At 38.6% G+C, this 26,989-nt stretch overlaps 1 protein-coding gene across 4 annotated transcripts in view; it reads right to left on the bottom strand.

Annotated features, from left to right (window-relative positions):
• Positions 1-20,456, bottom strand: part of UBE2U (ubiquitin conjugating enzyme E2 U) — a 61,022-nt gene extending 40,566 nt beyond the window's left edge. For 2 of the 4 annotated variants that reach the window (XM_040470492.1, XM_040470491.1), the window contains exons 1-6: positions 19,135-20,456; positions 17,334-17,415; positions 16,227-16,319; positions 10,285-10,382; positions 4,880-5,000; positions 1,176-1,224 (exon numbers count right to left, since the gene is read on the bottom strand). In XM_040470492.1, coding sequence (XP_040326426.1) covers positions 1,176-1,224; positions 4,880-5,000; positions 10,285-10,382; positions 16,227-16,319; positions 17,334-17,415; positions 19,135-19,200 — 509 coding nt within the window. In that variant the 5' untranslated portion in view covers positions 19,201-20,456. Of the gene's footprint in view, positions 1-1,175; positions 1,225-4,879; positions 5,001-10,284; positions 10,383-16,226; positions 16,320-17,333; positions 17,416-19,134 lie in introns of those variants that run through there. The other 2 variants (XM_040470490.1, XM_040470493.1) reach the window with 2 other exon arrangements.
• Positions 20,457-26,989: the final 6,533 nt, after the last annotated feature.

Genomic DNA, 26,989 nt, shown 5'->3' with positions numbered 1-26,989 from the left:
ACCTAACTTGCTCATCTTTTATATAGGGCCGGTCAAGAAAGCATAAGCTGAAGCAAGTCATTTCAACACTAGTTAACTGTCTTCTATATCTGACTGACTACAAAATTAAGGCTGATGGAAATGCTCAAGAAACTAAATACTGCAGAACTATAAATGAGAACATTGTCCTGTACCTTGTTCAGGTGTTCATGGCTAAACTGTTGCCACATTTTCATGTTATCTCCTAAAAGGTACAATGGATTCATCCCTAACTCTCACCATTTTCCTCTGGGACCTTATATTTCCCTAATTGCTTGGCTTTTTATGATGTGTAAATGGTTTGTGCTCATTATATTGATAACATGTTTTTTCTTTATCTGCAATAAAAAATGAAAATTAAAGGAAGAGGCAAGTTCATATAATTACATTAAATTTTAATTTAATAGTCTACAAAGAATTCAATCACTTTTCCACATTCTTCCCAAAAACAACATTAAGAAAAAAGCATTGTAAGAGGAAAAGAGATCTACTTCCTTTTCTAGGTTAAAAAGCGAAAATTTGGAGCACCTGGATGACTCAGCCGGTTAAGTGTCTGACTCTCGATTTCAGCTCAGGATATGATCTCATGGTTTGTGAGATGGAGTCCTGTGTCTGACAGCACAGAGCCTGCTTGGGATTCTCTCTCCCTCTCTGTCTACCCCTCCCCTGCTTGTGCTCTCTTTCTCTCTCTCTCAAAAATAAATAAACTGTAAGTAAGTAAGTAAATAAATAAACAAATAAAGTAAAAATTCAATTATGATAAAAAAATATAAACCGTTTAAATCAATAGTCCTTTTAGTAAATAAATTGAGGTCATGAGTTCGAGCACCATGTCAGGTGTAGAGATTAAAGAGAAAGAGAGAGGAAAGAATGAAGGAAGGAAGGAAGGAAAAAAGGAAGGAATTGACATAGAATATATAAAGAAAAACTTACCTGGGGCACATATGTGTTTCAGTTGGTTAAGCATCCAACTCTTGATTTAGGCTCAAGTCACGATCTCAGAGTCATGAGTTTGAGCCCCATATCAGGCTCTGCACCGACAGCCTGCTTGGGATTCTCTCTCTCCCTCTCTCTCTGCCCCTCCCCCACTTACACGTGCGTGTGTGCTCTCTCTCTCAAAATAAATAAACATTTTTTTTTTTAAAAGAAAAACTTACCTGATAAATTTATCTGGATCTTTAAGTGACTCAGGCCTGTCATCTCTCACTGTAAAGAAAAATATGAAAGGGATCTGGTTGACTTAGAAGAAGGAATAAGTGGTTTTATGTACACTCTTTCCAAACCCTCAATAAAATAGTAATAAAAGAATAAAACTAAAGTATAAAACCTCAAGGAGAGCAACAGAAAAACAGGCAGAAAATCATCAAGGTGAAAGATGTTAAGTGGTAACTGTCTTAGCCAAAAAATTGAAATCAAATGACATGATGAGGGGACACCAATAAAAAGCATATGAATTTACACTTCAGAACCTGGGAAACAATTTAGGAATTGGAGATGCCAGATGACTCTGACTATGTAATTTGTTGCGCAAACCAGAGCACAGAGTAAAGGGGGGTGTTAGAAATAATTATAGCAGAACTGTCCCAGGCAGTCTGGTGTACATGAACACCCTCGTTACCAGTAAGAGAGACAGGGTCCAGTCCCAAAGAAGATGGCAGGATTTGGCAAGGTCATTGGGACCTCCATCATCTGGGTTTGAGCTCACAGCTTAGCGTGTTCTTGTCAATACGCCAAGGCAGAGACCTGAGACCTAGCTGTTCAGGCTAGACAAACATCACGTTATGGAAAGTTTGGGGAATGAGAGGCATTTGCATGTCTGCATACCAAATACCAGGCTTAGGCTTAGGCTTAGGCTTAGGCTAATGAAATTAATTCCAGACCACTGATTATGAGGGAGAAGTCCTCATGTATTTAAGGTGTGTACCAGCACGAGGCAGGGCCAAGCCTGCAGATTCTGGACCATAGTGGCTACAACCTAGTAGGCCTGTGGAAGGCAGAACTGATTGCAGCTACTTCAGTTTTTTGGAACAACAGAGAGGAAATCGCCCTTTTCTCTATGAAAGCCCTTCAAATATTTGAAAACAGCTGCCTTTTATCATTTCTTCCATTAGCTAAACATACACAGTTTCTTCAGCTCAGGGAATGTGATGCTCCAGATTGAGCATGCTGGTAACTCCAGATGAGGGCCCTGCACACCAGAGTAGGGTAGGATTTTCATACAACAGATACCTGATGGAAAGGCACTTTCTATACCTTAAGTTTGTGATCAAATAAATTCCCCAAGAAGTTTTTCAGGGAGTTCTGCTGCCAAGTCAGCTCTCTCTTATTCTTTCCTGGGAAGTTTTAATGCTCTGATCCCAAATGAATGACTTTATGCTCATTCTATTAAATTTGGAGGCACAGGGAAGGGGAACGCCTGGGTTGAAGGTCTGACCTCTGCAGCTTGCTCTCTGTGGCCTAGGGCCAACCACTTCACCAATGACCCTCAGCTTCCTCACTGAGGAAGAGGCTGAGCATCAGATGAATAAATGTGTATGAAAGCATTTTGTAAACTATGAAGTAAAATCAGGATCTAAGTTCACATGCAGTTTTTCATTCATTCATTCTACAAGTTTTTATTCAATACCTACCAACAGACAGTACACTGGGTACTGAGGGTGTAGTTCTAGCCTATAATCAATGCCTCCAGAGAGGATACAATTTGCTGCCTCTTGAGTTTCTCTTTTATACAATTAACTATCTGTTCTAGTTTTGGGTTATCTAAAACTATGGTAATTCCTTTTAAGCATTTTCTAGCTCTCTTTATTAATCTTTTAAACTATATGAAATATGACTCTTGAAGTATTCTAGTGAGACATTTTTTTCAAGTTGTTACAAGTAGTGGCACCTGGGTGGCTCAGTCCGTTGAGTGTCTGACTTCGGCTCAGGTCATGGTCTCATGGCTCATGAGTATGAGCCCTGCATCAGGCTCTGTCTCTCCCTCTCTCTCAAAAATAAATAAACATTAAAATTTTTTTTTCTAAAGTGTTACAAGTAATTTATTCTCACTGGATGAAGTTTTTCACAGAAATCCATAGTTTGATACCCTCTAATTTAGAACAAGTTTTCTACTACTTCTCCCCTGCCTCCCACCCCCTTAGCAGCTGTCTCTGCTGTATCATGGACACTCTTGCCCTTGGAAGCTGCGGGAAGTCAGTCTCTTTATGGAACCCTAGGCCACCACTCATAGTCTGGCTGAGGTGGCAAGCAAGCTGATAACTATTTACTGTCTTGGATTTCCACATATTTCACCAACATAACTAAAGAATATGGTGAAAACCTGCCAAAGTTCTATTTGCTCTGTTGCTCCTGTGCAAGGGAGATTTAGCAACTGGGGCAGCTTTTCTGTCTGACTTTATGGCACAGCTGGAGAACCAAAAGGAGTGAAGGATGGCAACTACTAGACAGGAGGACAAAAGGAAGGACTCAAGTTTTTTTTTTTTTTTCTCATCCTTCCTTTTTGCAGGGCAAACCCAAAATCTATTGCACAGAATCATTTGCTATAGAAAATCCTTTAAAACCAGTTTTTAAATTTCCATTTACTAGACTGTGGACATAGCTTTGTTATAGAATCTTTCTCTATAATGATGGTACTGTAGGGCTCAATGAACGGTTAAGTGATATAAATTGTTTATTCATTCATTCCACAAATAGTAACTGAGTGTAGAGGATACAGTTGTGGAGGCTATAGTATTCCAGTGGGTCAGAAATGTGGCCAGAGTGAAGCGATCAGACTCCTCTGTGTACAAACCAGTTTCAAAACTGTCAGGGATTGGTTGAGGGACTCCATGACTATCATGACGTGTTTGAAGATACTGAAAAAGATGCCTGTCATCACTGCTTGATTTGCACCAGACCCAGAAGTCCTATGGAGGAGCACTTGAACTTGGTCACAATTGTACAGACCTAGCTAATGGACTGGCAAGCCCTACAAAGGGAAGGGAAAAAGAAGCAGAGGACATCTGAACAAAAAAGTACAGAGAGCTCCGTTTGGGAGAGCGAGTCTGAACAGCAAGGCTTGTTGTTGGGGAGGTAATACCAGCTATGACACATGGCTGCCGTGTGCCGCTAGAAGGGGGAGGGGCAGGACATAGAGGAAAGAACTGTCCCTAGGGGCCTAACCCTCATTTATGGCAAACCTCCCTGGTCATAAGAAGCCAACAGCATTACTCTGCTAACACAGAAACAGTGAAGACGATGGGGTAAGTCATGAAGAGGTCACTGGCAGGATCAGAGTGAGCAAAAAAAAAAAAAATTGTATATATATATAAAAATATATAAAAATATTATATATATATATATAAACACATCACTGGTCAATAGAGCAGAAAGACTCAAGAGCTTCAGGTGCCATTTCCACATGGACTCTTAGAAGGAATACGTTGAGGAAGAACTCTTCAGAACAAAAAGCTAAACATATTGCTTGCTAATCAAGAGGAAAGGAGTTCCAGATCAGTAAGATCTGGGGTATTGCAGATGAAATCTGGGAAATATCCATTATAGATCGAAGAGTTAAAATCAGATGTCATGTCTTTGTGATGGGTAAATAATTTTCAGTCAGTACCATCCATCCTTATGACCATAACATTTAAAAATACTAAGCTTACGATTGCTGATAACCTTTAAAGAACAACTTTTGACTGGCTTTTTGATGACTGAGTAGCTTGACAAAGCAGTACAGTAGGAGAGATCTTAGTATGATTTCATTACTGAAAATGGATACAAAAAACATTCCCTCATGTAACAGTTATTTACTAGGTCATTCATTTGCATAAATGTATAATTAATAATTGGCAAAAAACAGTAAGTAGGCACTTCTTACATTGTGATGGTTGGTTGAAAAATCTTAGAACTATTTGTTTGTACAGAGATTCATCTTTAATCAGCATTTGGGCTGCTTCCAAATTCACTGGATTTTCTAGCACTGGATTCGAAAGCATAACCTACAGGAAAAAAAAAAACAGAAAAATTAGAGTTTTTAAAGTAAACTTTTTTGTTAGAGCAAAAAGACAAGCAAACACAGACAAGAATAACAGCATTTATTAAATGTCTACTATGCCTCCATCTGGAGACAGGTATGAAGACAAATGAGACATGGTCCCTACTCTCAAGAAACTCTTGATCTACCTTAGTTTTATACTGTACATTCATGAGCCAAACAAAGCAAGTTATAAGTTCCTTCCTATGACCTATTCCTTTCTACCACATGAATTTAAGTTCAATTTATGTATAAATTAAACTCAACATTAAGAAACACTGAGACATTCCCATTAAAAAATAAAAGTTTACATTTTATTTTTTAAATGTTTATTTCTTTATTTTGAGAGAGAGAGAGAGAGAGAGAGAGAGAGAGAGAGAGAGAGAACTACTGAGCACAGGGCAGGGGCAGAGAAAGAGGGTGAGAGAGAATCCCAAGCAGGCTCTACGCTGCCAGTGCAGAGCCTGATGTGGAGCTCCAGCTCATGTACTGCAAGATCACGACCTGAGCCAAAATCCAGAGTTGAATGCTTAACTGACTGAGCCACCCAGGCACCCCAAAGGTTTGCATTTTAACATAAGACCATACTTAGATATGGATAAGCAAACATATGTATTAAGGCTGTGTATACCTCAATATTCCTCCAGATCCCTGAATGATTAGTTTTTTATCTGTAGTTTTCTACTGCTGCTGTAACAAATTAGCACAACTTTAGCAGCTTAAACAATACAAACTTATTATCTCATACTTCTGTAGGTGGGAAGTCTGGGGTGATTAGGCTGGTTTCTCTTTTCCAGATTTAACAAGACTAAAATCAAAGTGTTGGCTGGCTGGGCCCTTATGAGAGGTTCTGAAAGAATCTGTTTCCAAGCTCATTCCGGTTGTTTGTTAGCTGAATTCAGACCCTTGAATTTGTAGGACTGAAGTCCCTGTTTCTTTGCTGGCTGTAAGCTGGGGGCCATCCTTAGCTACAAGAAGTCTCTTGCAGGTTACATTTGGACATCTCAGAGAAATTAAGGTATTAAAAAAACCCTTCTTATTCTTGGAATTGCTCTGATGTCCCCTCCTGCCACAACCATTCTCCTTCTTCTACTGTATTTCTCTGAGTGACTCTTCTGTCTTCCTCTTCTGTTGGTAACAGGCCATATAATTACTTTGGGTCCCCCTGTATAATTCAAGATTACCTTCATATTTTAAGGTCAGATGATTCGTAACCATAATTCCATCCGCAAAGTCCTTTTACAGCAGTATGTATATTATACTGAATAACCAGAGGATGGGAGTCTTAGGATATCTTGAAAATTCTGCCTGCTATAGTATATGTGCATCTGGGCAAAATAGGGTGACCAATAGTAACCAAAACTTGATAGCTCCGCTAAACCATAATCTTGTCTATCCATCACCTCAAATTTTTAATTATTTTCCCAAATTGCAAGTATTTATTCAATAATTCAGTATTGTGACTATTACAACATTCAAATTAGATAATAAAATACAGCCAAAATAATAACTACCAGAATACCTACATGTAGATCCAAGTGGATAATTGTGGCTTATGTGTCATGGAAATGATGGCAGTCATGACCAATGAAAGCAATAATCTGACATCTGATATCTCAAAAGCATTAAGAACTCACTGCTGTTATTTGAGTTTTTCTGTTTGGAAAACACATTTGAGCTATGTTTCCAAGAATATTGTAAGTTGCTTGAATAAGGATTCAGTGTGGGTTGCACTATACCTCTCAAAGTGGGCAGGAAGCAGATCAAACTTATCTTCAAGAGCAAGCTTTTGGTCTTTGGCTGGAGAGGCAATCTTACTCAGAGGCACATCTGGTAAAGTTTATTCAATAGTCTTCACGTTGACACTGTGCCCAAGACCTTTCCGTATAATGTGTACACAAGCTACTACATGTACTTAATGATTTTTAAGAACTGGAATATACTCAAATGTATCAATGAGACACCTTGTTAAAATAGTAAAAAAAAAAATAAAGGTCCAACTTTTAAATTAGCCATGTGATCGTATGAAAGAACATAAAGCATATTTCCAGAGGATAAGTACAAAACAAACCTGAAGCATTGGTAAACAACTGTAACAGTAGGTACAATTTATAATTTTCAATTAGTTAAAGCCCATGAATTTAGAATTCCTTTTATGGATAGGTGTTGGTATTTACCTTTGCACTATATATTGAAGTACAAGTGTTCTTAAAATATTTTATGAGATTATAAAAATTTTTAGGAGGAAATGAGTAGTATAGTTAAACTTTAAAATATTTTAAACACATTTCAAATGCTACTCCCTTGAAAATCAATGTGAAAATTATACGTAGGTCTCATCTGTTATTTAAAGGGAAGTATTCAGAAATGATGGCCTATCCATGTACTGTCCATTACAGTAGGCACTAGCCATATGTGGCTATTGAAATTTAAATTAAATAAAATAAGTGAAAAACTGAGTCCTCCTCAGTTACACCAGCCACGTTTCAAGTTCTCAGTAGCCATGTGACTAGTGCCCACCGTATTAAGACAGTGCAGATACTGGACATTACTGTCAGTGCAGAAAGTTCTACTGGGCAGTGCTGACCTCAAAAGGACCATTAAATAGCTATTAAAATATTAACTGCAGCAATATGAAAATTACTTGAGATAAAATATTAAGTGAAAAATAAACAGGTCCAGTAATTTACAGATATAAACCATAATTGAAACAACGCAACAATTCAGGTTCGTTCTTCCATTTGTGTGACTTAGTACCTACCGTCAGCATTGTCCTGGGTAGGTACTGGGGAATCAGAGATGAATTGGACCTGTTCCCTGACCTCGAGGAGCTTCTAGTCCAACAGGAGAAGACAGATAAGAAAACAGTATGTGCTTTACAGTATTACAGTGCCCTGATAGAAATCTGTTTAGAGTACTACTTACTGGGTGGGGGACACAAGAAATTCCTCAAACACCAAACCCATCAGTTCTACCTATGAAAGAAAGTCAGGAAAGGTATCCCAAAGGAGGACTCATTTGCCCTGACTCTGCTAATGGGAGCGGCCGCTTGCCAGACAGACCGAGCAAGAGGGAAGGAGAGACTGGGTTGTCAGGCAGAAACCAGACTGGGCACTTCTCAAGGTCCAAGACTTGCTTGAGTTTGTAACTTTAGAATTGAGAGCTTTATAAATGCTTTTTAACCTGAACTGAACCACGCACTGTGAGTGAAGAAAAGCATGAAGATACAATACGAGGGGGCTGCATGGTACGTCAGGGAGAGAATGAAGCCCAGGTGTGAGGACAAGGGGGTTGTTTGTCAGGCAACAGAACTGAGCTTGACACTGTAGTGAATGTGGAACTGAAAGATTTCAAACAAACAAGCAAAAAAAAAAAAAAAAAAAAAAAAAACAGAGGAGAAAACATTACAGGGATATGTTAATAACAGCAGGATTAGGGGTTTTCTTTATGACTATCAGTGATTTTCTTTTCCTTTCTACTATCTTACAGATCTGTAACGTGAGCATGTTTGTTTTATAAATCTATCTGAAAAATAAAAAGACAAACAACTGTGTCATCTACTGGCTTTCCATGATATATTTGGCTGTACTTTGCTGTCACTTTGTTAAAGGTAAGAACAATCATAATATTAACTAGCTTTTATTGAGTTCTTTTCTTGGACCACTCACGATTCTAAGTTCATGTGTTAATTTATTTAATCCTCACAAGTTATACAAGGGAGTTACTAACAGCCCCATTTTACTGATGGAGAATTTCAGGTATTTAGAAGTGAAGAAATTTGTCCAGTGGTACAAAGGTGTGAAGTGGCAGGACGAAGCACCCTGAACTCAGAGCCCTAAATCTTCCTTTTATTAAATTAGTCTGCAATTCAAATTCTCTATCATTTCATTCTGGATTGCCCTCACTCATTACATTTTGGGAACATTTGGTTTTACTATTCTTCAGGCAGATCCTAATTTGGGTAGAAGAGATTGGAATGTGACTCACTCTGAAGGAATCCAGAAGATCAATCCCAGAGACCTGTGTATCACACTCCCTTACTTCTTTCCAGTGTTTGCTCAAATATCTCTTCCCAAACATGGCCTAACACAGGTAGATGCTCAGTACATATTTGTAGAATGAATGAATGAATGAATGAATGAATGAATGAATAAGCTTGAGCATTTAATCTTCAAAAAGATTATTTTTCTCAGTATATACTAAGATGACTACACAGAACATTTTTTTTTTCAAAAATAAGAAACAGAATTTCTCTTATAATTCTGTGTGATGGAGAGAATTCAATTAAGCCAGAATACTTTATTCTCTAAGTATTCCAGATAATCAACATTTAATAGTTTATCTTCAGATATTATTAATGATATAAGTAGGTCCATGGAAAAGACATTGCTGAGCTGGATTATAGGTGGTCAAAGCAAGTGCCACTGAAATAATTTATTTTAGCACCAGAGGAGAAAGGAGGCTCATTGAGGGACAGAAATAACACAACACTGAGGCATGCTTCTTAGGACGATGCATCCAAGAGGCAAGGGGGCATTCCAGAAACAGGCATCAGTCTGGGGGGGGGGGGCGGGGAATCCCTGGTTTAATTGTTCCCTGGGTTTGATATGAAAGTTATAAAAGAGCAAGTCGCTAGCACTGTCAGAAGCCAAGCTGATAAAGCTGAACATTTTAAGTTCTAGCCATTTGATTCACCTCTCTGAGCAAGGCAAGATTCATGAATGAAGAAGGATCACATCCAATATTATGAAGTGAAGTTAGAAGCCAAAAGAAAACTTAAGACTGTATTTCTAGAATTGAAACCATCCAGTTCTTTTTTTAAATAAAATATGCATTCTCTCATTGTAAAGGGACCTAACTATCAATTTCACTTTAAAATAATAATCTTTGTAAGTCCCACTTTATAACCTTGGTGTAAAAATGTTATTGATTTACATAAGCTTACTCAAATCCTTCAAACATTTAAATATGCATTGTACATCTTATTCCTTATATTTTGAATAACTGGGAGAGTTCAAAGTATTAAAGAGAGCATTAGGAGTGCCTGGGAGGCTCGGTCGGTTAAGCATTTGACTCTTGATTTTGAGAGTGGTCATGGTCATGAGATCGAGCCCCACATTGGGCTCTGAGCTGACAGTGTGAAGCCTGCTTGGGATTCTCTCTCTCTCTCTGACCCTCCCCACTTCTCAAAATAAATAAATAAACTTGTAAACAAATTTAAACAGAACACTGTATTACTCTGTTCTTACCTGGAGGGTAAATAGAATGCTGCTCAATGTATAGCTTGTATTCCACTTAGCAGGGTTGTCCAAAAAATCTATACAGGCCCGACCAGTATTTTGGTCTACTGTATTGAAATAATACATTAATATTGACACATATAATAAAATTATTATTTACAGTTTATGAACATCAAAATATCACAGGCAAAATCAGAAAGCAAATGAGAAAGCAGAAAAGTATTTTCAGTGAATGTGACTGGCAGTTGATATAGTGTAGCTGTTAAAAGCATACATATAGATCTGAACATTGACTCCCCTGCTTTGTCAGCTCTGTGACCTTGAGCAATTTAACTTTACCTCTCTAAGTCTCACTTTCCTAATGTGTGAAAGGGGGATACAATGAAAGAAACTATCTTCACTAAAAAGAATTAAAAGATAAAGTACATTTTATTAGCATATTAAAAACTCTTGTAAATAATAAGAGAAACATTTGTACCCTAATAGAAAAACCTTGCCATAAAAAGCTAAGAAGTGAAAAGAAAATTGTGAAAAGGTGAAAAGAGAGCTGTTGGATTTGACATTGTGTTGTAAAACTATAATAATTATAACCCTGGAGTGGGATGTGAGATTAAACAATGTGATAAGAGCCTTTAGAAACAAATCCTATGGCACAAAAACAGACACATAGACCAATGGAATAGAATAGAAACCCCAGAAATAGACTCACAAACGTATGGCCAACTAATCTTTGACAAAGCAGGAAAGAACATCCAATGGAAAAAAGACAGTCTCTTTAACAAATGGTGCTGGGAGAACTGGACAGCAACATGCAGAAGGTTGAAACTAGACCACTTTCTCACACCATTCACAAAAATAAACTCAAAATGGATCAAGGACCTGAATGTGAGACAGGAAACCATCAAAACCTTAGAGGAGAAAGCAGGAAAAGACCTCTCTGACCTCAGCCGTAGCAATCTCTTACTCGACACATCCCCAAAGGCAAGGGAATTAAAAGCAAAAGTGAATTACTGGGACCTTATGAAGATAAAAAGCTTCTGCACAGCAAAGGAAACAACCAACAAAACTAAAAGGCAACCAACGGAATGGGAAAAGATATTTGCAAATGACATATCGGACAAAGGGCTAGTCTCCAAAATCTATAAAGAGCTCACCAAACTCCACACCCGAAAAGCAAATAACCCAGTGAAGAAATGGGCAGAAAACATGAATAGACACTTCTCTATAGAAGACATCCGGATGGCCAACAGGCACATGAAAAGATGTTCAGCGTCGCTCCTTATCAGGGAAATACAAATCAAAACCACACTCAGATATCACCTCACGCCAGTCAGAGTGGCCAAAATGAACAAATCAGGAGACTCTAGATGCTGGAGAGGATGTGGAGAAACGGGAACCCTCTTGCACTGTTGGTGGGAATGCAAATTGGTGCAGCCGCTCTGGAAAGCAGTGTGGAGGTTCCTCAGAAAATTAAAAATAGACCTACCCTATGACCCAGCAATAGCACTGCTAGGAATTTATCCAAGGGACACAGGAGCACTGATGCATAGGGGCACTTGTACCCCAATGTTCATAGCAGCACTCTCAACAATAGCCAAATTATGGAAAGAGCCTAAATGTCCATCAACTGATGAATGGATAAAGAAATTGTGGTTTATATACACTATGGAATACTAAGTGGCAATGAGAAAAAATGAAATATGGCCTTTTGTAGCAACGTGGATGGAACTGGAGAGTGTGATGCTAAGTGAAATAAGCCATACAGAGAAAGACAGATACCATATGGTTTCACTCTTATGTGGATCCTGAGAAACTTAACAGGAACCCATGGGGGAGGGGAAGGAAAAAAAAAAAAAAGAGGTTAGAGTGGGAGAGAGCCAAAGCATAAGAGACTGTTGAGAACTGAGAGCAAACTGAGGGTTGATGGGGGGTGGGAGGGAGGAGAGGGTGGGTGATGGGTATTGAGGAGGGCACCTTTTGGGATGAGCACTGGGTGTTGTATGGAAACCAATTTGACAATAAATTTCATATAAAAAAAAAAGAAACAAATCCTACTATGGGTTACAATTGTTGTATGTTAAAAGTGCAATTATGAGTCAGCGACAAAAGAAAAGATAATCAACAAGTGTGCAGACTACTCATTGTCCTCTGGTATCTACTCTTCCTTTCTTCCATTTCTTCTGTGATAAGAAGCTCTATGCCTGCCCCCATCTCCAACCCTCTCTGTGATTTTAGATAAATACATGGTTGCCTGCATTTTCCCCAGCCTTTCCTCCAGCGAGATGTGACCATGTAACTAAGATGTAATCGCGGGATATCAGCAGAAGGAAAGTGTGCAACTTCTACATCATATTTCCTGAAGGAAGCTGTTTTGCCCTCTGTGGTTCCCCCCCTTCCCACTGGTCACAGAGTAAATGCCTTACATCCAGAAATGATACTGCATGATGAGGACAGCAAAACCTCTCTGCCAGCTTTGTTCTGTTATATACAGATTGGAAAGATACATAGAGCTTAGCATATCCCCTGACACTGTTAATTAACTAAATCAGTATTTTATTTTATTTTGTTAAAAAATTTTTTGTAATGTTTGTTTTTGAGAGAGGCGGGGGGGGGGGGGAGGGTAGAGAAGCAGAGAGAGAAGATTGGAGACACAATCCAAAGCAGGCTCCAGGCTCTTAGCTGTCAGCACAGGCCCCACATGGGGCTCAAACTTGCGAACCATGAGATTATGACCTGAGCCAAAGTCAGATGCTTAACCAACTGAGCCACTCAGGCACCTCAGTTAACTAAATCGGTATTTTAAAGAAAGAATAGAGTTAAATATGACAAATAAGACTACAGAACAACTAAAAGAATATTAAAATGATGATTTGATTGTGTTTGGGGAAAGGGTCATCAAAGTTTAAAGATAATTACAAAAATCTCAAAGGACAAGACTAATAGATATGATTACATAAAAAATTTTAAATCCCAGATATAAAAGAGCCAGCATAAGCAAAATTTAAAAATTAGTGACAGAGGGAAATATTTGCCACATCTAAGACAATGTAATAAACATTGCCAAGTCTGACAATTTGCAAAATAAGAAATACCATCAACAGACATGAAAAAATGTTTAACTCACAAATATTCAAAGAAGTGCTTATTAAAATAAAAAAGTGAGATTTTTATAAAATTGGCAAAAAAAAAAAAAAAAAAAAAGTCTCTGAAGTTTCCATGCCCAGAATTGGAGAGTGATAAAATGAGAACTTTGTACACAGTTACTGGTGGAAGTGTAAATAGCATCCAGAAAGGCAACTTGGCTTTATGTATCTAAACACTTAGAACTATATACAGCCATCTTTTGGAGTTTGGGGGCTAATAAATAATACTCTGCTCCTCCTGAGTTCATATATAATGAAACAGGCCTAACTGTGAAACATCAACTTTACTGTAGGTTAGATCGATATGGAGAATGCATGATCAATGGCTTTAATCAAGCTCCACAAAAAGCCCCCCTGATTTGGACTTAACACCCAAACTGAAGGCCTCCCGTTTTTTGCCTGGAGAAAGTGAGACGGCACCCATTCTCTGGGAAGGCTGGTTGGAAATAAAGTGTTGAAAAAGTGCTGAGGCACACGTGTTCAATTTTTCCTCCTATTTCCCCAACAGATAAGTCACTCAAGTAGTGACAGAGGGAAAGACCAGCAATCACAGATGTTCTATACTTTCTCTCCTTGAGAAAGAAGCTCTTTGTACTTTGTGGAAATGGAAGGTTTGTAACTATGAGTTAAGAAGACCACCTGCCCCCCCCATATTTAACCAGTAACTTCATTTGTGTTTATTTTAAGCAAATAATAGAAAACATACACAATGAATTTTGCACCATAAATTTAATTTTATCCCTTAAAAATAGGGATTTTTTTAAATTACAAAGTAATAATGTACTTGGAAAGAATTATATGAAAGTATATAAAGTAAAATATGAAAACTCCCTTGCCTACTAATGCCACTCTTTAGAATTATTACTAGTTGGTCTATACAAATATACACACACATGTGTGTATGTGAGTGTGTGTATGGTTTTTGTTTTTTCATTAAATGGAATTATATCTTACATGTTATTCTTTGAAGTGTGTTTTTTTTTTCCATTTAACAGTGAATCATCAACATATTTCCGGACTTATTTATTTATTTATTTATTTATTTATTTATTTATTTTTTGATGTTTGTTTGTTTAGAGAGCTCTTGCAGGTGAGAGCAGGAGAGGGGCAGAGAGAGACAGAATTCCAAGCAGGCTCCGCACCGTCAGCACAGAGCCTGATGTGAGTTTCGATCTCACAAGTGCAAGATCATAACTTGAGCCAAAATCAAGAGACGGATGCTTAACCGACTGACCCATCCAGGTGTCACTGGACATATTTATTTAAAAATATTTGAACACCAGGGGCGCCTGGGTGGCGCAGTCGGTTAAGCGTCCGACTTCAGCCAGGTCACGATCTCGCGCTCCGTGAGTTCGAGCCCCGCGTCGGGCTCTGGGCTGATGGCTCAGAGCCTGGAGCCTGTTTCCGATTCTGTGTCTCCCTCTCTCTCTGCCCCTCCCCTGTTCATGCTCTGTCTCTCTCTGTCCCAAAAATAAATAAACGTTGAAAAAAAAATTAAAAAAAAAATTTGAACACCAGATATATGCCAAGTAGTGAATATTCTTGGAATATAGCAATGACCAAAAAGTCTTGCTTTTATATATCTTCCTTGTTATGTATATAGCTGTAAGATATTTTATTTAAAAATTCCAATATCAATGGACACTGGTGTTTATCTCCCTTTTTACTGTTTCCAACATTGTTATTGGGAACAAACATCTTTAAATATTAAACATACTCTTCCACACTGTGCTACTATTTCTATGGAATCATTTATAAATATGGTATTACATGGATTTAGGGCTGTTTGCCCTTTATTGCTGATTAGAAACTGTCAAACTGCTTCCCACATAGGTCACACTAAGGTCATCATTATGTCAGAGAGCCCATGTTAGCCTACCCCTACTAAAATTGTGTAGATTTTTAACATTTTGTAAACATAAGCAATGAATCATAACTTTTGTTTTAATATGCATTTACTTTCTTACTAGTGTGGCTGAACATCTTTTTGTGTTTATTTTTGTTATGTTTCTTCTATAAAGTGTTTGTTTATAACTTTTGCCCATTTTTCTATTGCTTGAATTTTTCTTATTGATTCTTAAGTGCTCTTTATATGTAGTAGATATTCTGTTCTCATTGCAAATATTTTCCCTTGGTTTGCAAAAGTCATGTGTTTTGTCTCTGTTTATAATATTGTTGGACATAGAGAAGTTTTAAAAAGTTTATATAGTTTAAAATACCATGCTTTTTTCATGGATTCTAGGTTTTATCATATTTGAAAAGGCCTTCCTCATCAAGCTGATAAAAATTTCTATTAGATTTTCTTCTTTTTAGTATGTAAAACTTTTAGATTTTTGATATATCAGGAATGCACTTTGTATATAACTTGAACAGCATTCTAATTTCTTTCTAAAATGTTAATTTGTCAGTGCATCATTTTTTATGATAAAAAAATTAGACCCAACGAGAATATTGAACAATACGAGAATAGTTAAGTTTATCATTTGGTCATCAAAAATGACCTTTGAAGAACGTTTAATAATGCAGAAATAAACATGTCATTTTAAAAACTTCATATGTAATATTTCAACTATGTAGAAAAAATACATACATAGTAAAAAGAAAATAAATTTAAGTGTTGAGAGCAATAGCTCTCTGAGTTAGGATTCAAGTTGATAATTTTATCGTGCCTTTGCATATTTTACCCAATAAGCATGCTTACTAATATAACCATAACAAAGTTGTTAAAAAGAAACATTCTTAAACACTTATGAGGAACAAGGACAATAGGGACAGAGCCCCAATGAAGAAATCTCATTTGGTCCTTACCATTTAGATGAAAAGGAATTGTTAAGAATTTCACAACTGGAGGCACCAAATTGTACTCCGATGTAAAATTTATTGTCAGTTGGAAGAATAATCCTATGGTAAAGACACAAACATTTTTACAGAAGTGTCATGTGGCACTGAATACCTGAAACCTGAAGTTTCTCTACACGTTAGCCTCCTCAAGGTCCCTGGATTTTTATTTATAAGTAAATTGGATCACAGGGTATGTAGACTCCCCTACACAGTATAACACACTCTGCACAATCTAATCCCACTGTGTTTTCAGCCTGCTTCCCATCAACCCTTTTTGCCCACTGACTCCATCCCTTAACACCTGCCTCCTGCACTGTATTGCTCATATTTACTGAACTCACTGTTCCAGAACCATTTCTTGTTGATAAGCTTTTGCCATGCTGTTCACTCAGACTGAATTTCCTTCCTCTCCTTCTAAACCTGACAAACTTTTACCCGCTCTTAAGGATTCAACTCAAGTGTCACTTCCCTGAGAAGCCACTCCTGACTTTCCAAGGAGAAATTAACTAATCACTGCCTCCTCAGCATTCCATTCAAAATCCATTACTATCACGTATTATATATATATTTTTTACAATTATCCACTTATGTTTCTCTCCCCTGCTTCACTCGACAAATCTATCTTGTTAAACCACAAAGAAAAAGTGCATGGTCATTAACGTTTATAGTGGCCCAGTCTTCTTAAAAATTTGATTTGTGAAAATTTGGGGGGAAAATCACAGAGGAAAGAAGTGAGAGATAATTGTGGGATTTCTGTGCAAGTAGGAATTTTGAGAGCTATTCTCTGATTTCATGGAAGGCTTACATGATATTCCCAATTGATATACTTTACTGTGTCTGCTTCTTAAAAGTGTAAGAACATTAACATTTGGCAAAAGGAAAAATTCAAATCTAAAATTTCCATCTATGTTGACAAATGGCAAGAAATTAAGCCACATAATGAAAAAATAACACGTGAATACTTTTAAAATGTAGAGAATTTATATATTATAACCTTATTATATACATGAAAGAAAATAGGCTGATAATGGCATAAAGACTTTTAAAAAGCAAATTAGTTTTGAAAACACAAACCTTGCCAAACTGTATTCTGTAGACCTTGAATACTAGCTCCCCATTCCATCAGATCTTCACTTACAGGAAAGGCAGTAATACCCTTTAATTTAAAAAACAAAGCAAAGTGGAAGATTAAATATCACAGCTTTGAAGATCAGATGTCAAATTACAATGAATTCCAAAAACTCCACGTTTTCTTTTCCTGATAAATTTATTTATTTGTTGATTTGGGGAGATGCTAGATATTGTCTTATTACACAGAAGTTAAGGTAGATTTCAAGAAATACACACAATAATAAATTTAAAATAAATCATAAGCATGGAAATTGCAAGCGGGACTACAAAGTCAAGACTGAGATGTGTGGCTTATATAAATCAATAGTAATTTAAGGTTTCAAATAGAAAAGAAGGAAAGAGTTGGAAAGCAGGAATTTCTTCAGAGCTTTAAAAAACTATATGGATGCTCTATTGAAGGAATGAAGTAAAAATTTTTCATTAAGAAAAACACAATTCCAAAATTATGCTTGTATATAAAAATAAAATTTTCATATACTGGAGGTACTGTCCCAATGGATGGACAAGAATGTATTTCATGGAAAACTTTATCACTTATGCTGAGGAATACTTAAATATAGTTGACAAACATTTCTGAGCAACCACATCGTTATTAAGTATGTTAAATGCTAGTCTGGATAAACATTATAATATTTCCATTTTCTCCATTATCTATATTTACATATCACTTCTCCCTTCATCAAATTCTCTTTTACCAGAGAACTACAAAGTTCAGGTAGAGCAGAAACAACATCAAATGTTAGGTTTGTGCATCCAGGATGTTTGTTGTTGGACTCAATAATTGTTCTAACATCTGCAAGCAAAGACAACACTTCTATAGCAGGGGTCGAAACAGAAAAAAAACCACTGAACTACACCTGGAGCAACTGTTGGTAGCCCTCTGTGCATTCCCTCTAAGGTGGCTTTCTTTCCATTCTTTCTCTTAAGTACCCCCTCCCCCCCCTTCCATTTTTAATTCTCTATACCATAAGTGATACATCAGCCTGTGGCACCTATGGACCTCACTGTGGTGGCACTCAGGGCAAACAAAGCCTTCCTCTGTGTTAAAATTATAAAGGAAAGGCACTCGTGCATTATGATAGCAGTTGGTGAAAAGCGCACTAGACAGTGATTAGTAGAACTTAAGACTTAAGAGCAAGGGGGTTTGGAATCAGAAAACCCTATGATAGAATTCTGGGGCCAAATATTTACTGAACCTTTCTAAGACTTAGGTTTCTACTTAATGTAGGTAACAAAACACTACTTAAAAAGAAAAGTTTACTTATTTATCTTAGAAGGGGCGGGGCAGAGAGAGAAAGAGAGAATCTCAAGCAGGCTCCACACCGCCAGAGCAGAGATAGATATGGCGCTTGAACCCACGGAACAGTGAGATCATGACCTGAACCAAAATCAAGACTCAGACACTTAACCAACTGAGCCACCCAGGCACCCCAGCACTACTTATTTTATGATATTGTAATTAATGAGCCACAGCCCTGCACCTACTAATGACTACTTGCTATTCAGGGCTTAAATACGCATAAATTACTTAGCATAATATGCTCAATATTGTGAACTGTTATTATGAAGTAATAATAATTATTATTATTATAGTGTTACAGTGCAATCAACTCATTAAATAACAATGCTGTAGTGGCAAATTAGGTTTAACTAAATTATGCCTTCTAGAATAAACACGGATCAAAATGATTTTTAAAAATTTGTACCCCAACGAAACCCATCCCTCCAGGTTCCCGGTACTTACCTTAAAATTGTTCTCCTTCAACTCTTGGAAGTCTCTTTCCAGCGAGAAGTAAGCCCTGTGGTGCATGATAAGGCAGCAAAGGGCCTGGCACTTGTCCCCACACTCCTAGGGTGCACTCTGAGACAGATGTCTGAGATTACCGGTCACTGTCCCACTCCGACATAAATCTTGTTTTCTAGAGCCCCAGAACGCTGTGTCCTCCCAACAGAAGTGGCTCTAAATTGGACATAGAACAGTGACTTTTTTTTCTCCTCTGACTTCAAGAAGGAAACCGGGCACGTGCTCAACTGCGGTGTGTGACCGCCGTGCCAGCCCACAGCCTGGTCTCAAGGCAAACTTGGATGAGCACCTGGCACAACCCGTGTCGTCCGTGCGGGCGGCGAGCGGGAGAGGTGTAAGCGCAGGGCAGCGTGGGGCCCTCTTTAGTCGGGTAGTTTACGTTTCACAGGTGTAACTGGGTGCCCGCTTCGCAGGAGGTTGCAAATCGGTTGCTAAGCAACAGAACCCCGCGGGAAAGGAGTGGGGGAGTTTGGCTGCCCCTTATCCAATCAGCGACCGGGGCAGGCCTCTGGAAAGCTTCGCAGCCAATCGTCCAACAGTTTCACTTTGACAGGCCAATGAGATCTGTTGTCAAGACAACAACCCCCGCCCCCCACGCCAACTCAGTCCACCAAGGTGGACTGTACCCAATTAGTGTAGAGGGTGGGGTAAAGTCCCAGGATCTTTCAGAAGCGTTCACTCGCAGTCCTTCTCTGAAATGCTTTCACTCTTCTTTGAATATCAGAAACTGTCTGGTAATAAGTAATCACTACATACAAGTCTGAGCTTATTAATCATAAGGTATATGGCAAGCTATCATTCATAATACGTTACAAATATTACTATGTCTTCAAACCCGACAGTTACCTTGGGAGGATGCCCCGGGAACAGGGAAGTATTTCAAATGTATCAGGTTCCCATCTTGTGCCACAGGGTTTTGCACTACTTTGCCTTCTCTAGACATTTACCACATTCCTTCCACCCTTTTCCCCCACCACTTTTCCTTCACTTGTCATTCAGAGTTAACTTCGCCCTCATGGAATCTTTCTTTTGTGATCCTAGAGGACCCTGTGTTTACCTCCTCGTTAGCATTTATCACACTGGATCACAACTGCCTGTCGTCTTCTACAGCAGACTGTGAGCTACTGAAAGGTGCTCGCTTGACAGTGCCGACTACAGAAGTTGACATCATTGTTCAGAGTACCTTCTGGTTAGCTAGTTATTTAGCTAATTTTACAGAAACTGGCTATCAGTTAAATTAGTTCATGCATTCCACAAACATTAAGGACTTCTTATGTGCCATGAAAACAATTCAAATGAAGTGACTGCCTTTATGTCTCCTTTATGCTTTATGGCTCCAGGATACAATAAAGTACACAAAAACAAAACAAGTATACAAAACAAAAATCACAATTTCAGATCGCAGTAGGTGCTGGCTAGACAGTAAAAGAGTAATGTGACAGAGAGTGCAGTAGGTAGTTAAGGGTTAGATATGGTGGTCAAGGAAGGCCTCTGTTAGGAGTGGTTTTTGAGATGATACCTGAAAGATAAGATGAAAAGGATCCAGTTTTATGCAACTGAGGGCAGATACTTCCAGGAAGATGAAAACACAGTAGTTATAGTCAGGGAAAAGCTAGGCTTAAAAAAGGAACCAGGGAGGGCTAGAGAGAGTAGAGGGAGATATAATTAGGGTGGGGCCCTCCCTACATGATGGGAGGTTTGGGTTTTATTTGAATAGCCATGGGGATCCATTCAATGGTTTAAGCCAAAGAGAGTCATGCTCTGATTTCCATTTGCAAAATTTTTCTGGCTGCTTTGTGGAGAATGGATTGTGGGGAAGACAGTTTAGAAGGCTCCCATGGTCAATTTCATGTTCAGGTATGATAGCTTACAGATTCCCAACAATGTATTAATTTTACTAACATTGTAGCACAATAAAATGATTTTATTCTGTTACATAAAACTGACTATAAAAGAATTTTTCCTATTAAAATATCAAGTAGGATCTAAGATCGAACTTTTTTGGCTACCTTTTATATCCAATAGATTTTAACTTGGACCTTATAGAACTGTGAATGTAGAGTGAAAGTGAAGACAGGACATTTTAGTGAGAAGAGAGTATACCCAATTTGAGGGTTTAGCTAGATTTCTTGATGATATGGTGGTTCTGTGGCTCCTTTGACCCTGTAGGGGAACACTGTGATAGTAATTGCATAATCCTTTGTCTTTTCTTTACAATTTTGTTCTAGGGAAAATTATGTTAAGGTAAAAGGAAAAGGTAAAATTAAAACATTCTTTGTTCTGAATTTTTAGAAATTGGTATTTATATGGGTAACTTCAATGCAATGAAAATCAAGTTGGTAGATTCTCATATGACCCCTAAAGTTGATATTACTAGCCTTGATTTCTCCTTGGGACTTCAGCATCGTGTACTCAATTGCCTGGTTCTCAGCCAGCTGTTTCAAAGACATTTCAGATTCAAAATGTCCAAAAATGAACTAAATACCTTTGCTCCTCTTCACTAGCCTCCTATTCCATTTTGTTCATCCAGTTTCTCAAGCTGGAAATCTGAAGTTCCCCTCTGACTTCTCTTCCTCATGACTCACCTTCAAGCCTTCTCGAGCCTTATTACCAGTACCCAAGTTCACAGCCTTGTTATTCTTGCTAGAACACAGAGCATCTTTATACTATACTCTCTGCCTCCAGACTTGTGTGTCATGATACCTCACAGTAATGTATGTAAAACTAACATGTGATCATGTAATTCTCTGTTTAAAATACTGCAAAAGATTCCCTTCACCACCCCAGCTTACCCTGCCTACCTCCATTTTCGGGGTTTTAAATGTGGATTGACTTCTAAGGGTATAGATCTGGGGGCTGTAATTGTGGGCCACCTTGTATTTGCCTGTATATCTGTATGTGTGTGCACATAGGCTTTTTTTTTTTTTTTTTTTTTGTAGAACAGGGTCAAGGAATTCATTAATTTTAATAATCACCTGTGATGTAAAAAGATTAAGAGACCATGCACTATAGAATTAAATCCAAGCTTCCTAACATGGCACTACAAAACTTCCATGATATTTTTCCTATTGACCTTTCCTTTATTGATGCCCATTCTGCTTCATATTTGAAACAGCAGCACTGAACTGCTTGTCTTTTCCCTGTATCACCTTGCCTAGGCTCTCTACCTGGACTTTCTTCCTCTTCTTTATCTGGCTAACCAGCTCTTACAGATTGCTGAAAGACATCAATTCCTTCTCAGACTCTTCCTAAACCACCATGATGGGTTATGTTCTCATTTAACCTGGGCACATCTTTGTGGATTGTTACCACATTATTTTGAAATGATCTATTCCTGGCTTTTTCTTCCTCACAGAATGTAAATTCCTAAGGGCATGGAGACCTGTTTATTCATCACTGAATTCCCAGCACCAAGCACCTGGCTCAGGGGGACAACACTTTCTGCTGATTGAATTGAACTTAGCAGATAAAAAAATTGGGGGGTGGGGTGGGCAGGAGAGTGACCCTTTCATGACAGAACCAGATATAAGCAGAAGAAGGGGTTTGCAAAGATGAGGGGTGGGCAGTGGGTGATTTAGGGGAGTTTGTCTAGCCCCATGGGAACATAGCAGGTTCAAGTTGGCAGTATAGAGACAAAGTAGACAATGGAGCAGAAGAATCAGTGACAGCAGGAGCCCACGGAGCAGAGGGGCTAGACAGCTGCAGGCAGGACATAGATTGCAAACGCAATCCCCAGGGCACCAAGAGGAAGGCATAGGTACTTAGAAGGGTCCGCAACCAGTGGGCCTCAAAGGACAAACAGGTTAGAACTCCTGGAATTGTTTTGGGAATGAAAATGCTAAGAAATACAGAGCTTCCTGCCAGTCGGCCTCTGGAGGCTTGGCCCTATTGGATTTGGAGGTACTAAGTAAAAGGGATCACAGTTGTACTTGCTGGCTGTCCATCATCCTGTGTTGTTATAATTCCCTTAGCTCCTGTGTGGATGGGAGACAAGCTCTGGTAACAGAGGCTCCTGAGCTGATAAGCAGAACTGGGGCTTTGGTAAGGGGTAGGAGTGTGATGTGTGTGCATACGTGTGCAAGCATTGAGCATGTGGGTAGCGACTGGCTAGGTTTGGTCTCGCATTAATAGCAGCAGGAGCTGGAAACTAGTAACATCAGCTGTACAAATATCTGAGTCTCTTAAAATTGCAAACTTCTAAGTAGAGGTCCATCTGAAAATATTTTTCTCTGTATAGACTCACCTTCCATTTATTATAGCATATGTTTTAATAAAATTTCCCCATACATGATAGCACTGATGTTATGTCCTTGCCACTTCTCCTAAGCCATGTTCTTTTCTGCCTTGTTCATCAGATGTATAGTTGTGGGTGTTTGTATTTTAGATAAACCAACACAATCAGGAAAATAAATCCCATCTGTAGTCCTTCCACTGTCTTTTTGTTTAGGTCTATTGATTTATTTTGAGAGAGAGAGACAGAGAGACAGAGAGAGAACATGTGCGCACTCAAGTGGGGGATGGCCAGAGAGTCATGAACCATGAGATCATGACTTGAGCAGAAATCAAGAGTTAGACACCCAACTGAATGAGCCACCCAGGCGCCCCTCCACTGTCTAAGTTTATTAGTAAGTCTGGGTAAATAATGTGTGCTCTTGAGACAGACCTGGGTTGTATCCCAAGATACCTATGTTTTAGTAGTGGCATAGCCTTGAAAAAGTTACTTAGCTTCCCTCCCTGTACCTGCATTTCTTCACCTGTAGTATCCAGCCAGTAATAACAGCTACTTCTCAGAATCATTGTGAGGGTTGAAAGCAGTTAATGCCTGCTGAGCGCTCAGTCACTGGCTGGGGTAGAGTGATAGTCAACACCTATGCTGACCGTGGGCTGGGCACAGGGTTCTACGTGTTTCATGGTAATTCATTTCATCCTCAGAAACGACTCTGTAAGGTAGGTACTATTTTGATTCCAATTTTTATCGATGAGGGAGATACACAGTCACACAGCTGGGATGCAGCAGCCAGGACGCAACCCCAGGGTATCTAGCTCTGGAGTCCATGCTTTTGACCACTAGGCTACCCTGCCTCACAAATGTTTCATGTTCTACCAAGTGAGCTCTCTGGGCTTTTTTCAAAAATTATTGCTACTTTTGGGGCACCTGGGTGGCTCAGTCAGTTAAGCAATTTTCCAGCTGAATTTCTACTTGTTTGCTTTCTGAGTTTTCCTCCACTAAAATGTAAACCCAAGAAAGCTGGACAACTGCTATATAATAAAATAATGTCTGGTATGTAATAAAGGCCCAATATAAATCTATTAGCTAAATGTGTACTCTGTCTTTTCTTTTAGATTATAAATTCATTAAGAACTCAGTCTGACTTCTGTAACTTTTTAAAATGTTTATTTATTTATTTTGAGAAAGAGAGAAAGAAAGAGGGGGGTAGAGAGAGAGGGAGAAAGAGAACCCCAAGCAGGCTCTATGCTGTGAGCGTGGACCCAGACACAGGGCTCTATCCCAAGAACTGTGAGATCATGACCTGAGCCAAAACCAAGAGTTGGTCCCTTAACTGACTGAGCCTTAATTCCTGGAACTTACAAATATGCATGCAAATATACACTCTGCATGCAGCTGCAAAAAAAAAAAAAAAAAAAGAAAAAACAAATAAGGAAAAACAAAAAAATAAAAATTATTTTTATATTAAATTATTACTTTTAAAAATTTAAGTGGACAATGGATTTCATTAAGTCCTACTATACACACTTTTTTTTTTTTTTTTTGGCTTTCTCTTTCAGTCTTTCCCCTTGAAAGTAGGCCTAGAGGATTGGAAGGAGAAAAGTTGCATTACATTTCTTATGGTTGGCAGAATTCTAAGATGACCTTCAAGATCTCCACCCACTGCATACTCCGTAGGACTATGAATATGATGTATTTTACTCTTGCAATTAAGTTAAATGGCGCAGTTGATTTTAAGAATGGGTGAGCCTGACCTAATCAGGTGAGCCCTTAAAAGAGACTGGACTCTTCCTGAAATCAGTAACTGAAAGCGTGAGAAGGAGTCATTGTGAGGGAGATTCCCTTTTGCTACTTTTGAAAATTAAGGGAGCTATGTGGCAAGGAATGTGGGCAGCCTCTAGAAGCTGACAGTGGCCTCTGGCTAACATCCAGTAAGAGAACAAGGGCTTCAGTACTACAACCAGAAGCTACTGAATTCTGCCACAAACACATGACCTTGGAAGAGAACCTGAACTCCAGATCAGAATTCAACTTGGCTAACACTTTGTGAGACCCTGAACGGGGGATTCCATCATGCCATGCCCAGATCGGACCAACAGGACTGTGGGCTAATAAATGGGCATTGTTTTCAAATATTAAGCCTGTGGTATTTTGTTACACAGTAATGGCTAACTAATACAACTTATCCAGAGCGTACAGTTACTGACCAAGACAAGTTATGTGGCAAAAGGTCAGTCACTTACTGAGTTGGGTTTACCCTGATTTAGTGTAAAAAGAACTTGAAACCAGTTGATAGACATTAACATATGGCTTTAGAGGGCTAGGGGATAAAATGGGTGTGGTATCTGAAAAATGAAAACCGAACCAAGGCTCATATACAAACTTTCACATCCTAGGTGAGCAAAGCGGTGAGCAATGTAATTATTTAACATTTGCAAAGTTACTGAGGCCACCTTCGGCTTTAACAGCCAAGCGTCCCCTCCCCCTCTTTTTAAAAACAAATCTTTCCCTCAGGACTTGGCCAACAGATGTTTTCATTTTACGGAAACTAAAAAACTGCTTTCCTCATCCACCAGGAATATGTCCCAGTACAAAGTGTTAACCTCGTTTGGATTTGAACCCCCATCCTCAAGAACAAAAAAAGGCTGAGGATTGCCAAATGTCAGCTCAGCTGTGAGAAGTGGTTTAAATCATATTTTGACGTATGTTACGCTGTTAACTAGAAAATGAACTGCAGCGCACATGCTTCTAGTAACTCTGGTTTCAAATCATATGATCCCTTCTTTGTCTTGAAGACCTTTTGATGTGCGTTCCCAATATTGAGTTTCTCTGCTTTTAATAACCTTATATTCCTTCCCCAATATAAATGTCATGAAAAATACTGAATGCTAATCTTCAAAGATCAAACAGGAAGAAAGAGGTGGGCAGCATAGTTCAGCGACTTAAATTCCTAAAATTTCTCATTTAAAAATTTTATTTTAGCTTATAAACGTCTAAGCTCAAAGAAATGCTTCATTCCCCTTTGTAAAGTTGGAAGTTGCAGGCCCTTTCAAATTTCAGAACTGCGTTAATTATAGAATAATTTAGTCTCTCTCCCCATAAGGTACCCAAGATGCAGGGGCCCCTTGATCACTATTCATATCTGAATTTGTGTCTACCTAACAGAGAGGAGCTCAGAACCAATACATGCTGGCTTTGATTTTATATTCTTTGCTTCAGAAAGGATGACCAAAAGGCCAGGTTTGCCTGGGCATAGGGGTTCTCTTGGGAAAAAGGACTTTCAGTGCTAAAACAGGGATAATTCCTGGCAAACTGGCACAGCTAGGTCACCCTACCCAGGGCATCCAGGACATTTTCAGGGTGGGAATTACGTCGACAACTTGATAACAGCTGTTTACTTGTTTTGGAACTTGGTGTTTAAAGGAGCCCAACTTGTTTTCCCTGGCAGGCTGGTGCCCAAACCCCATAATCCAAGTTCTAAAACATAGTGTCCAGAATTCCATTAGGAGGGGATTTGGGTCTATAATGAAGGAATGCAGCACTTTACATATGCTCAAATGTTTCAGG

The sequence above is a fragment of the Herpailurus yagouaroundi genome, unplaced genomic scaffold (assembly GCF_014898765.1).
Source record: "Herpailurus yagouaroundi ecotype Mexico unplaced genomic scaffold, PumYag 77, whole genome shotgun sequence".
In the NCBI taxonomy this organism is placed as follows: domain Eukaryota; kingdom Metazoa; phylum Chordata; class Mammalia; order Carnivora; family Felidae; genus Herpailurus; species Herpailurus yagouaroundi.
The sequence above is the reverse complement of the archived record's forward strand: the minus strand, read 5'-3'. Positions and strand labels throughout refer to the sequence as shown.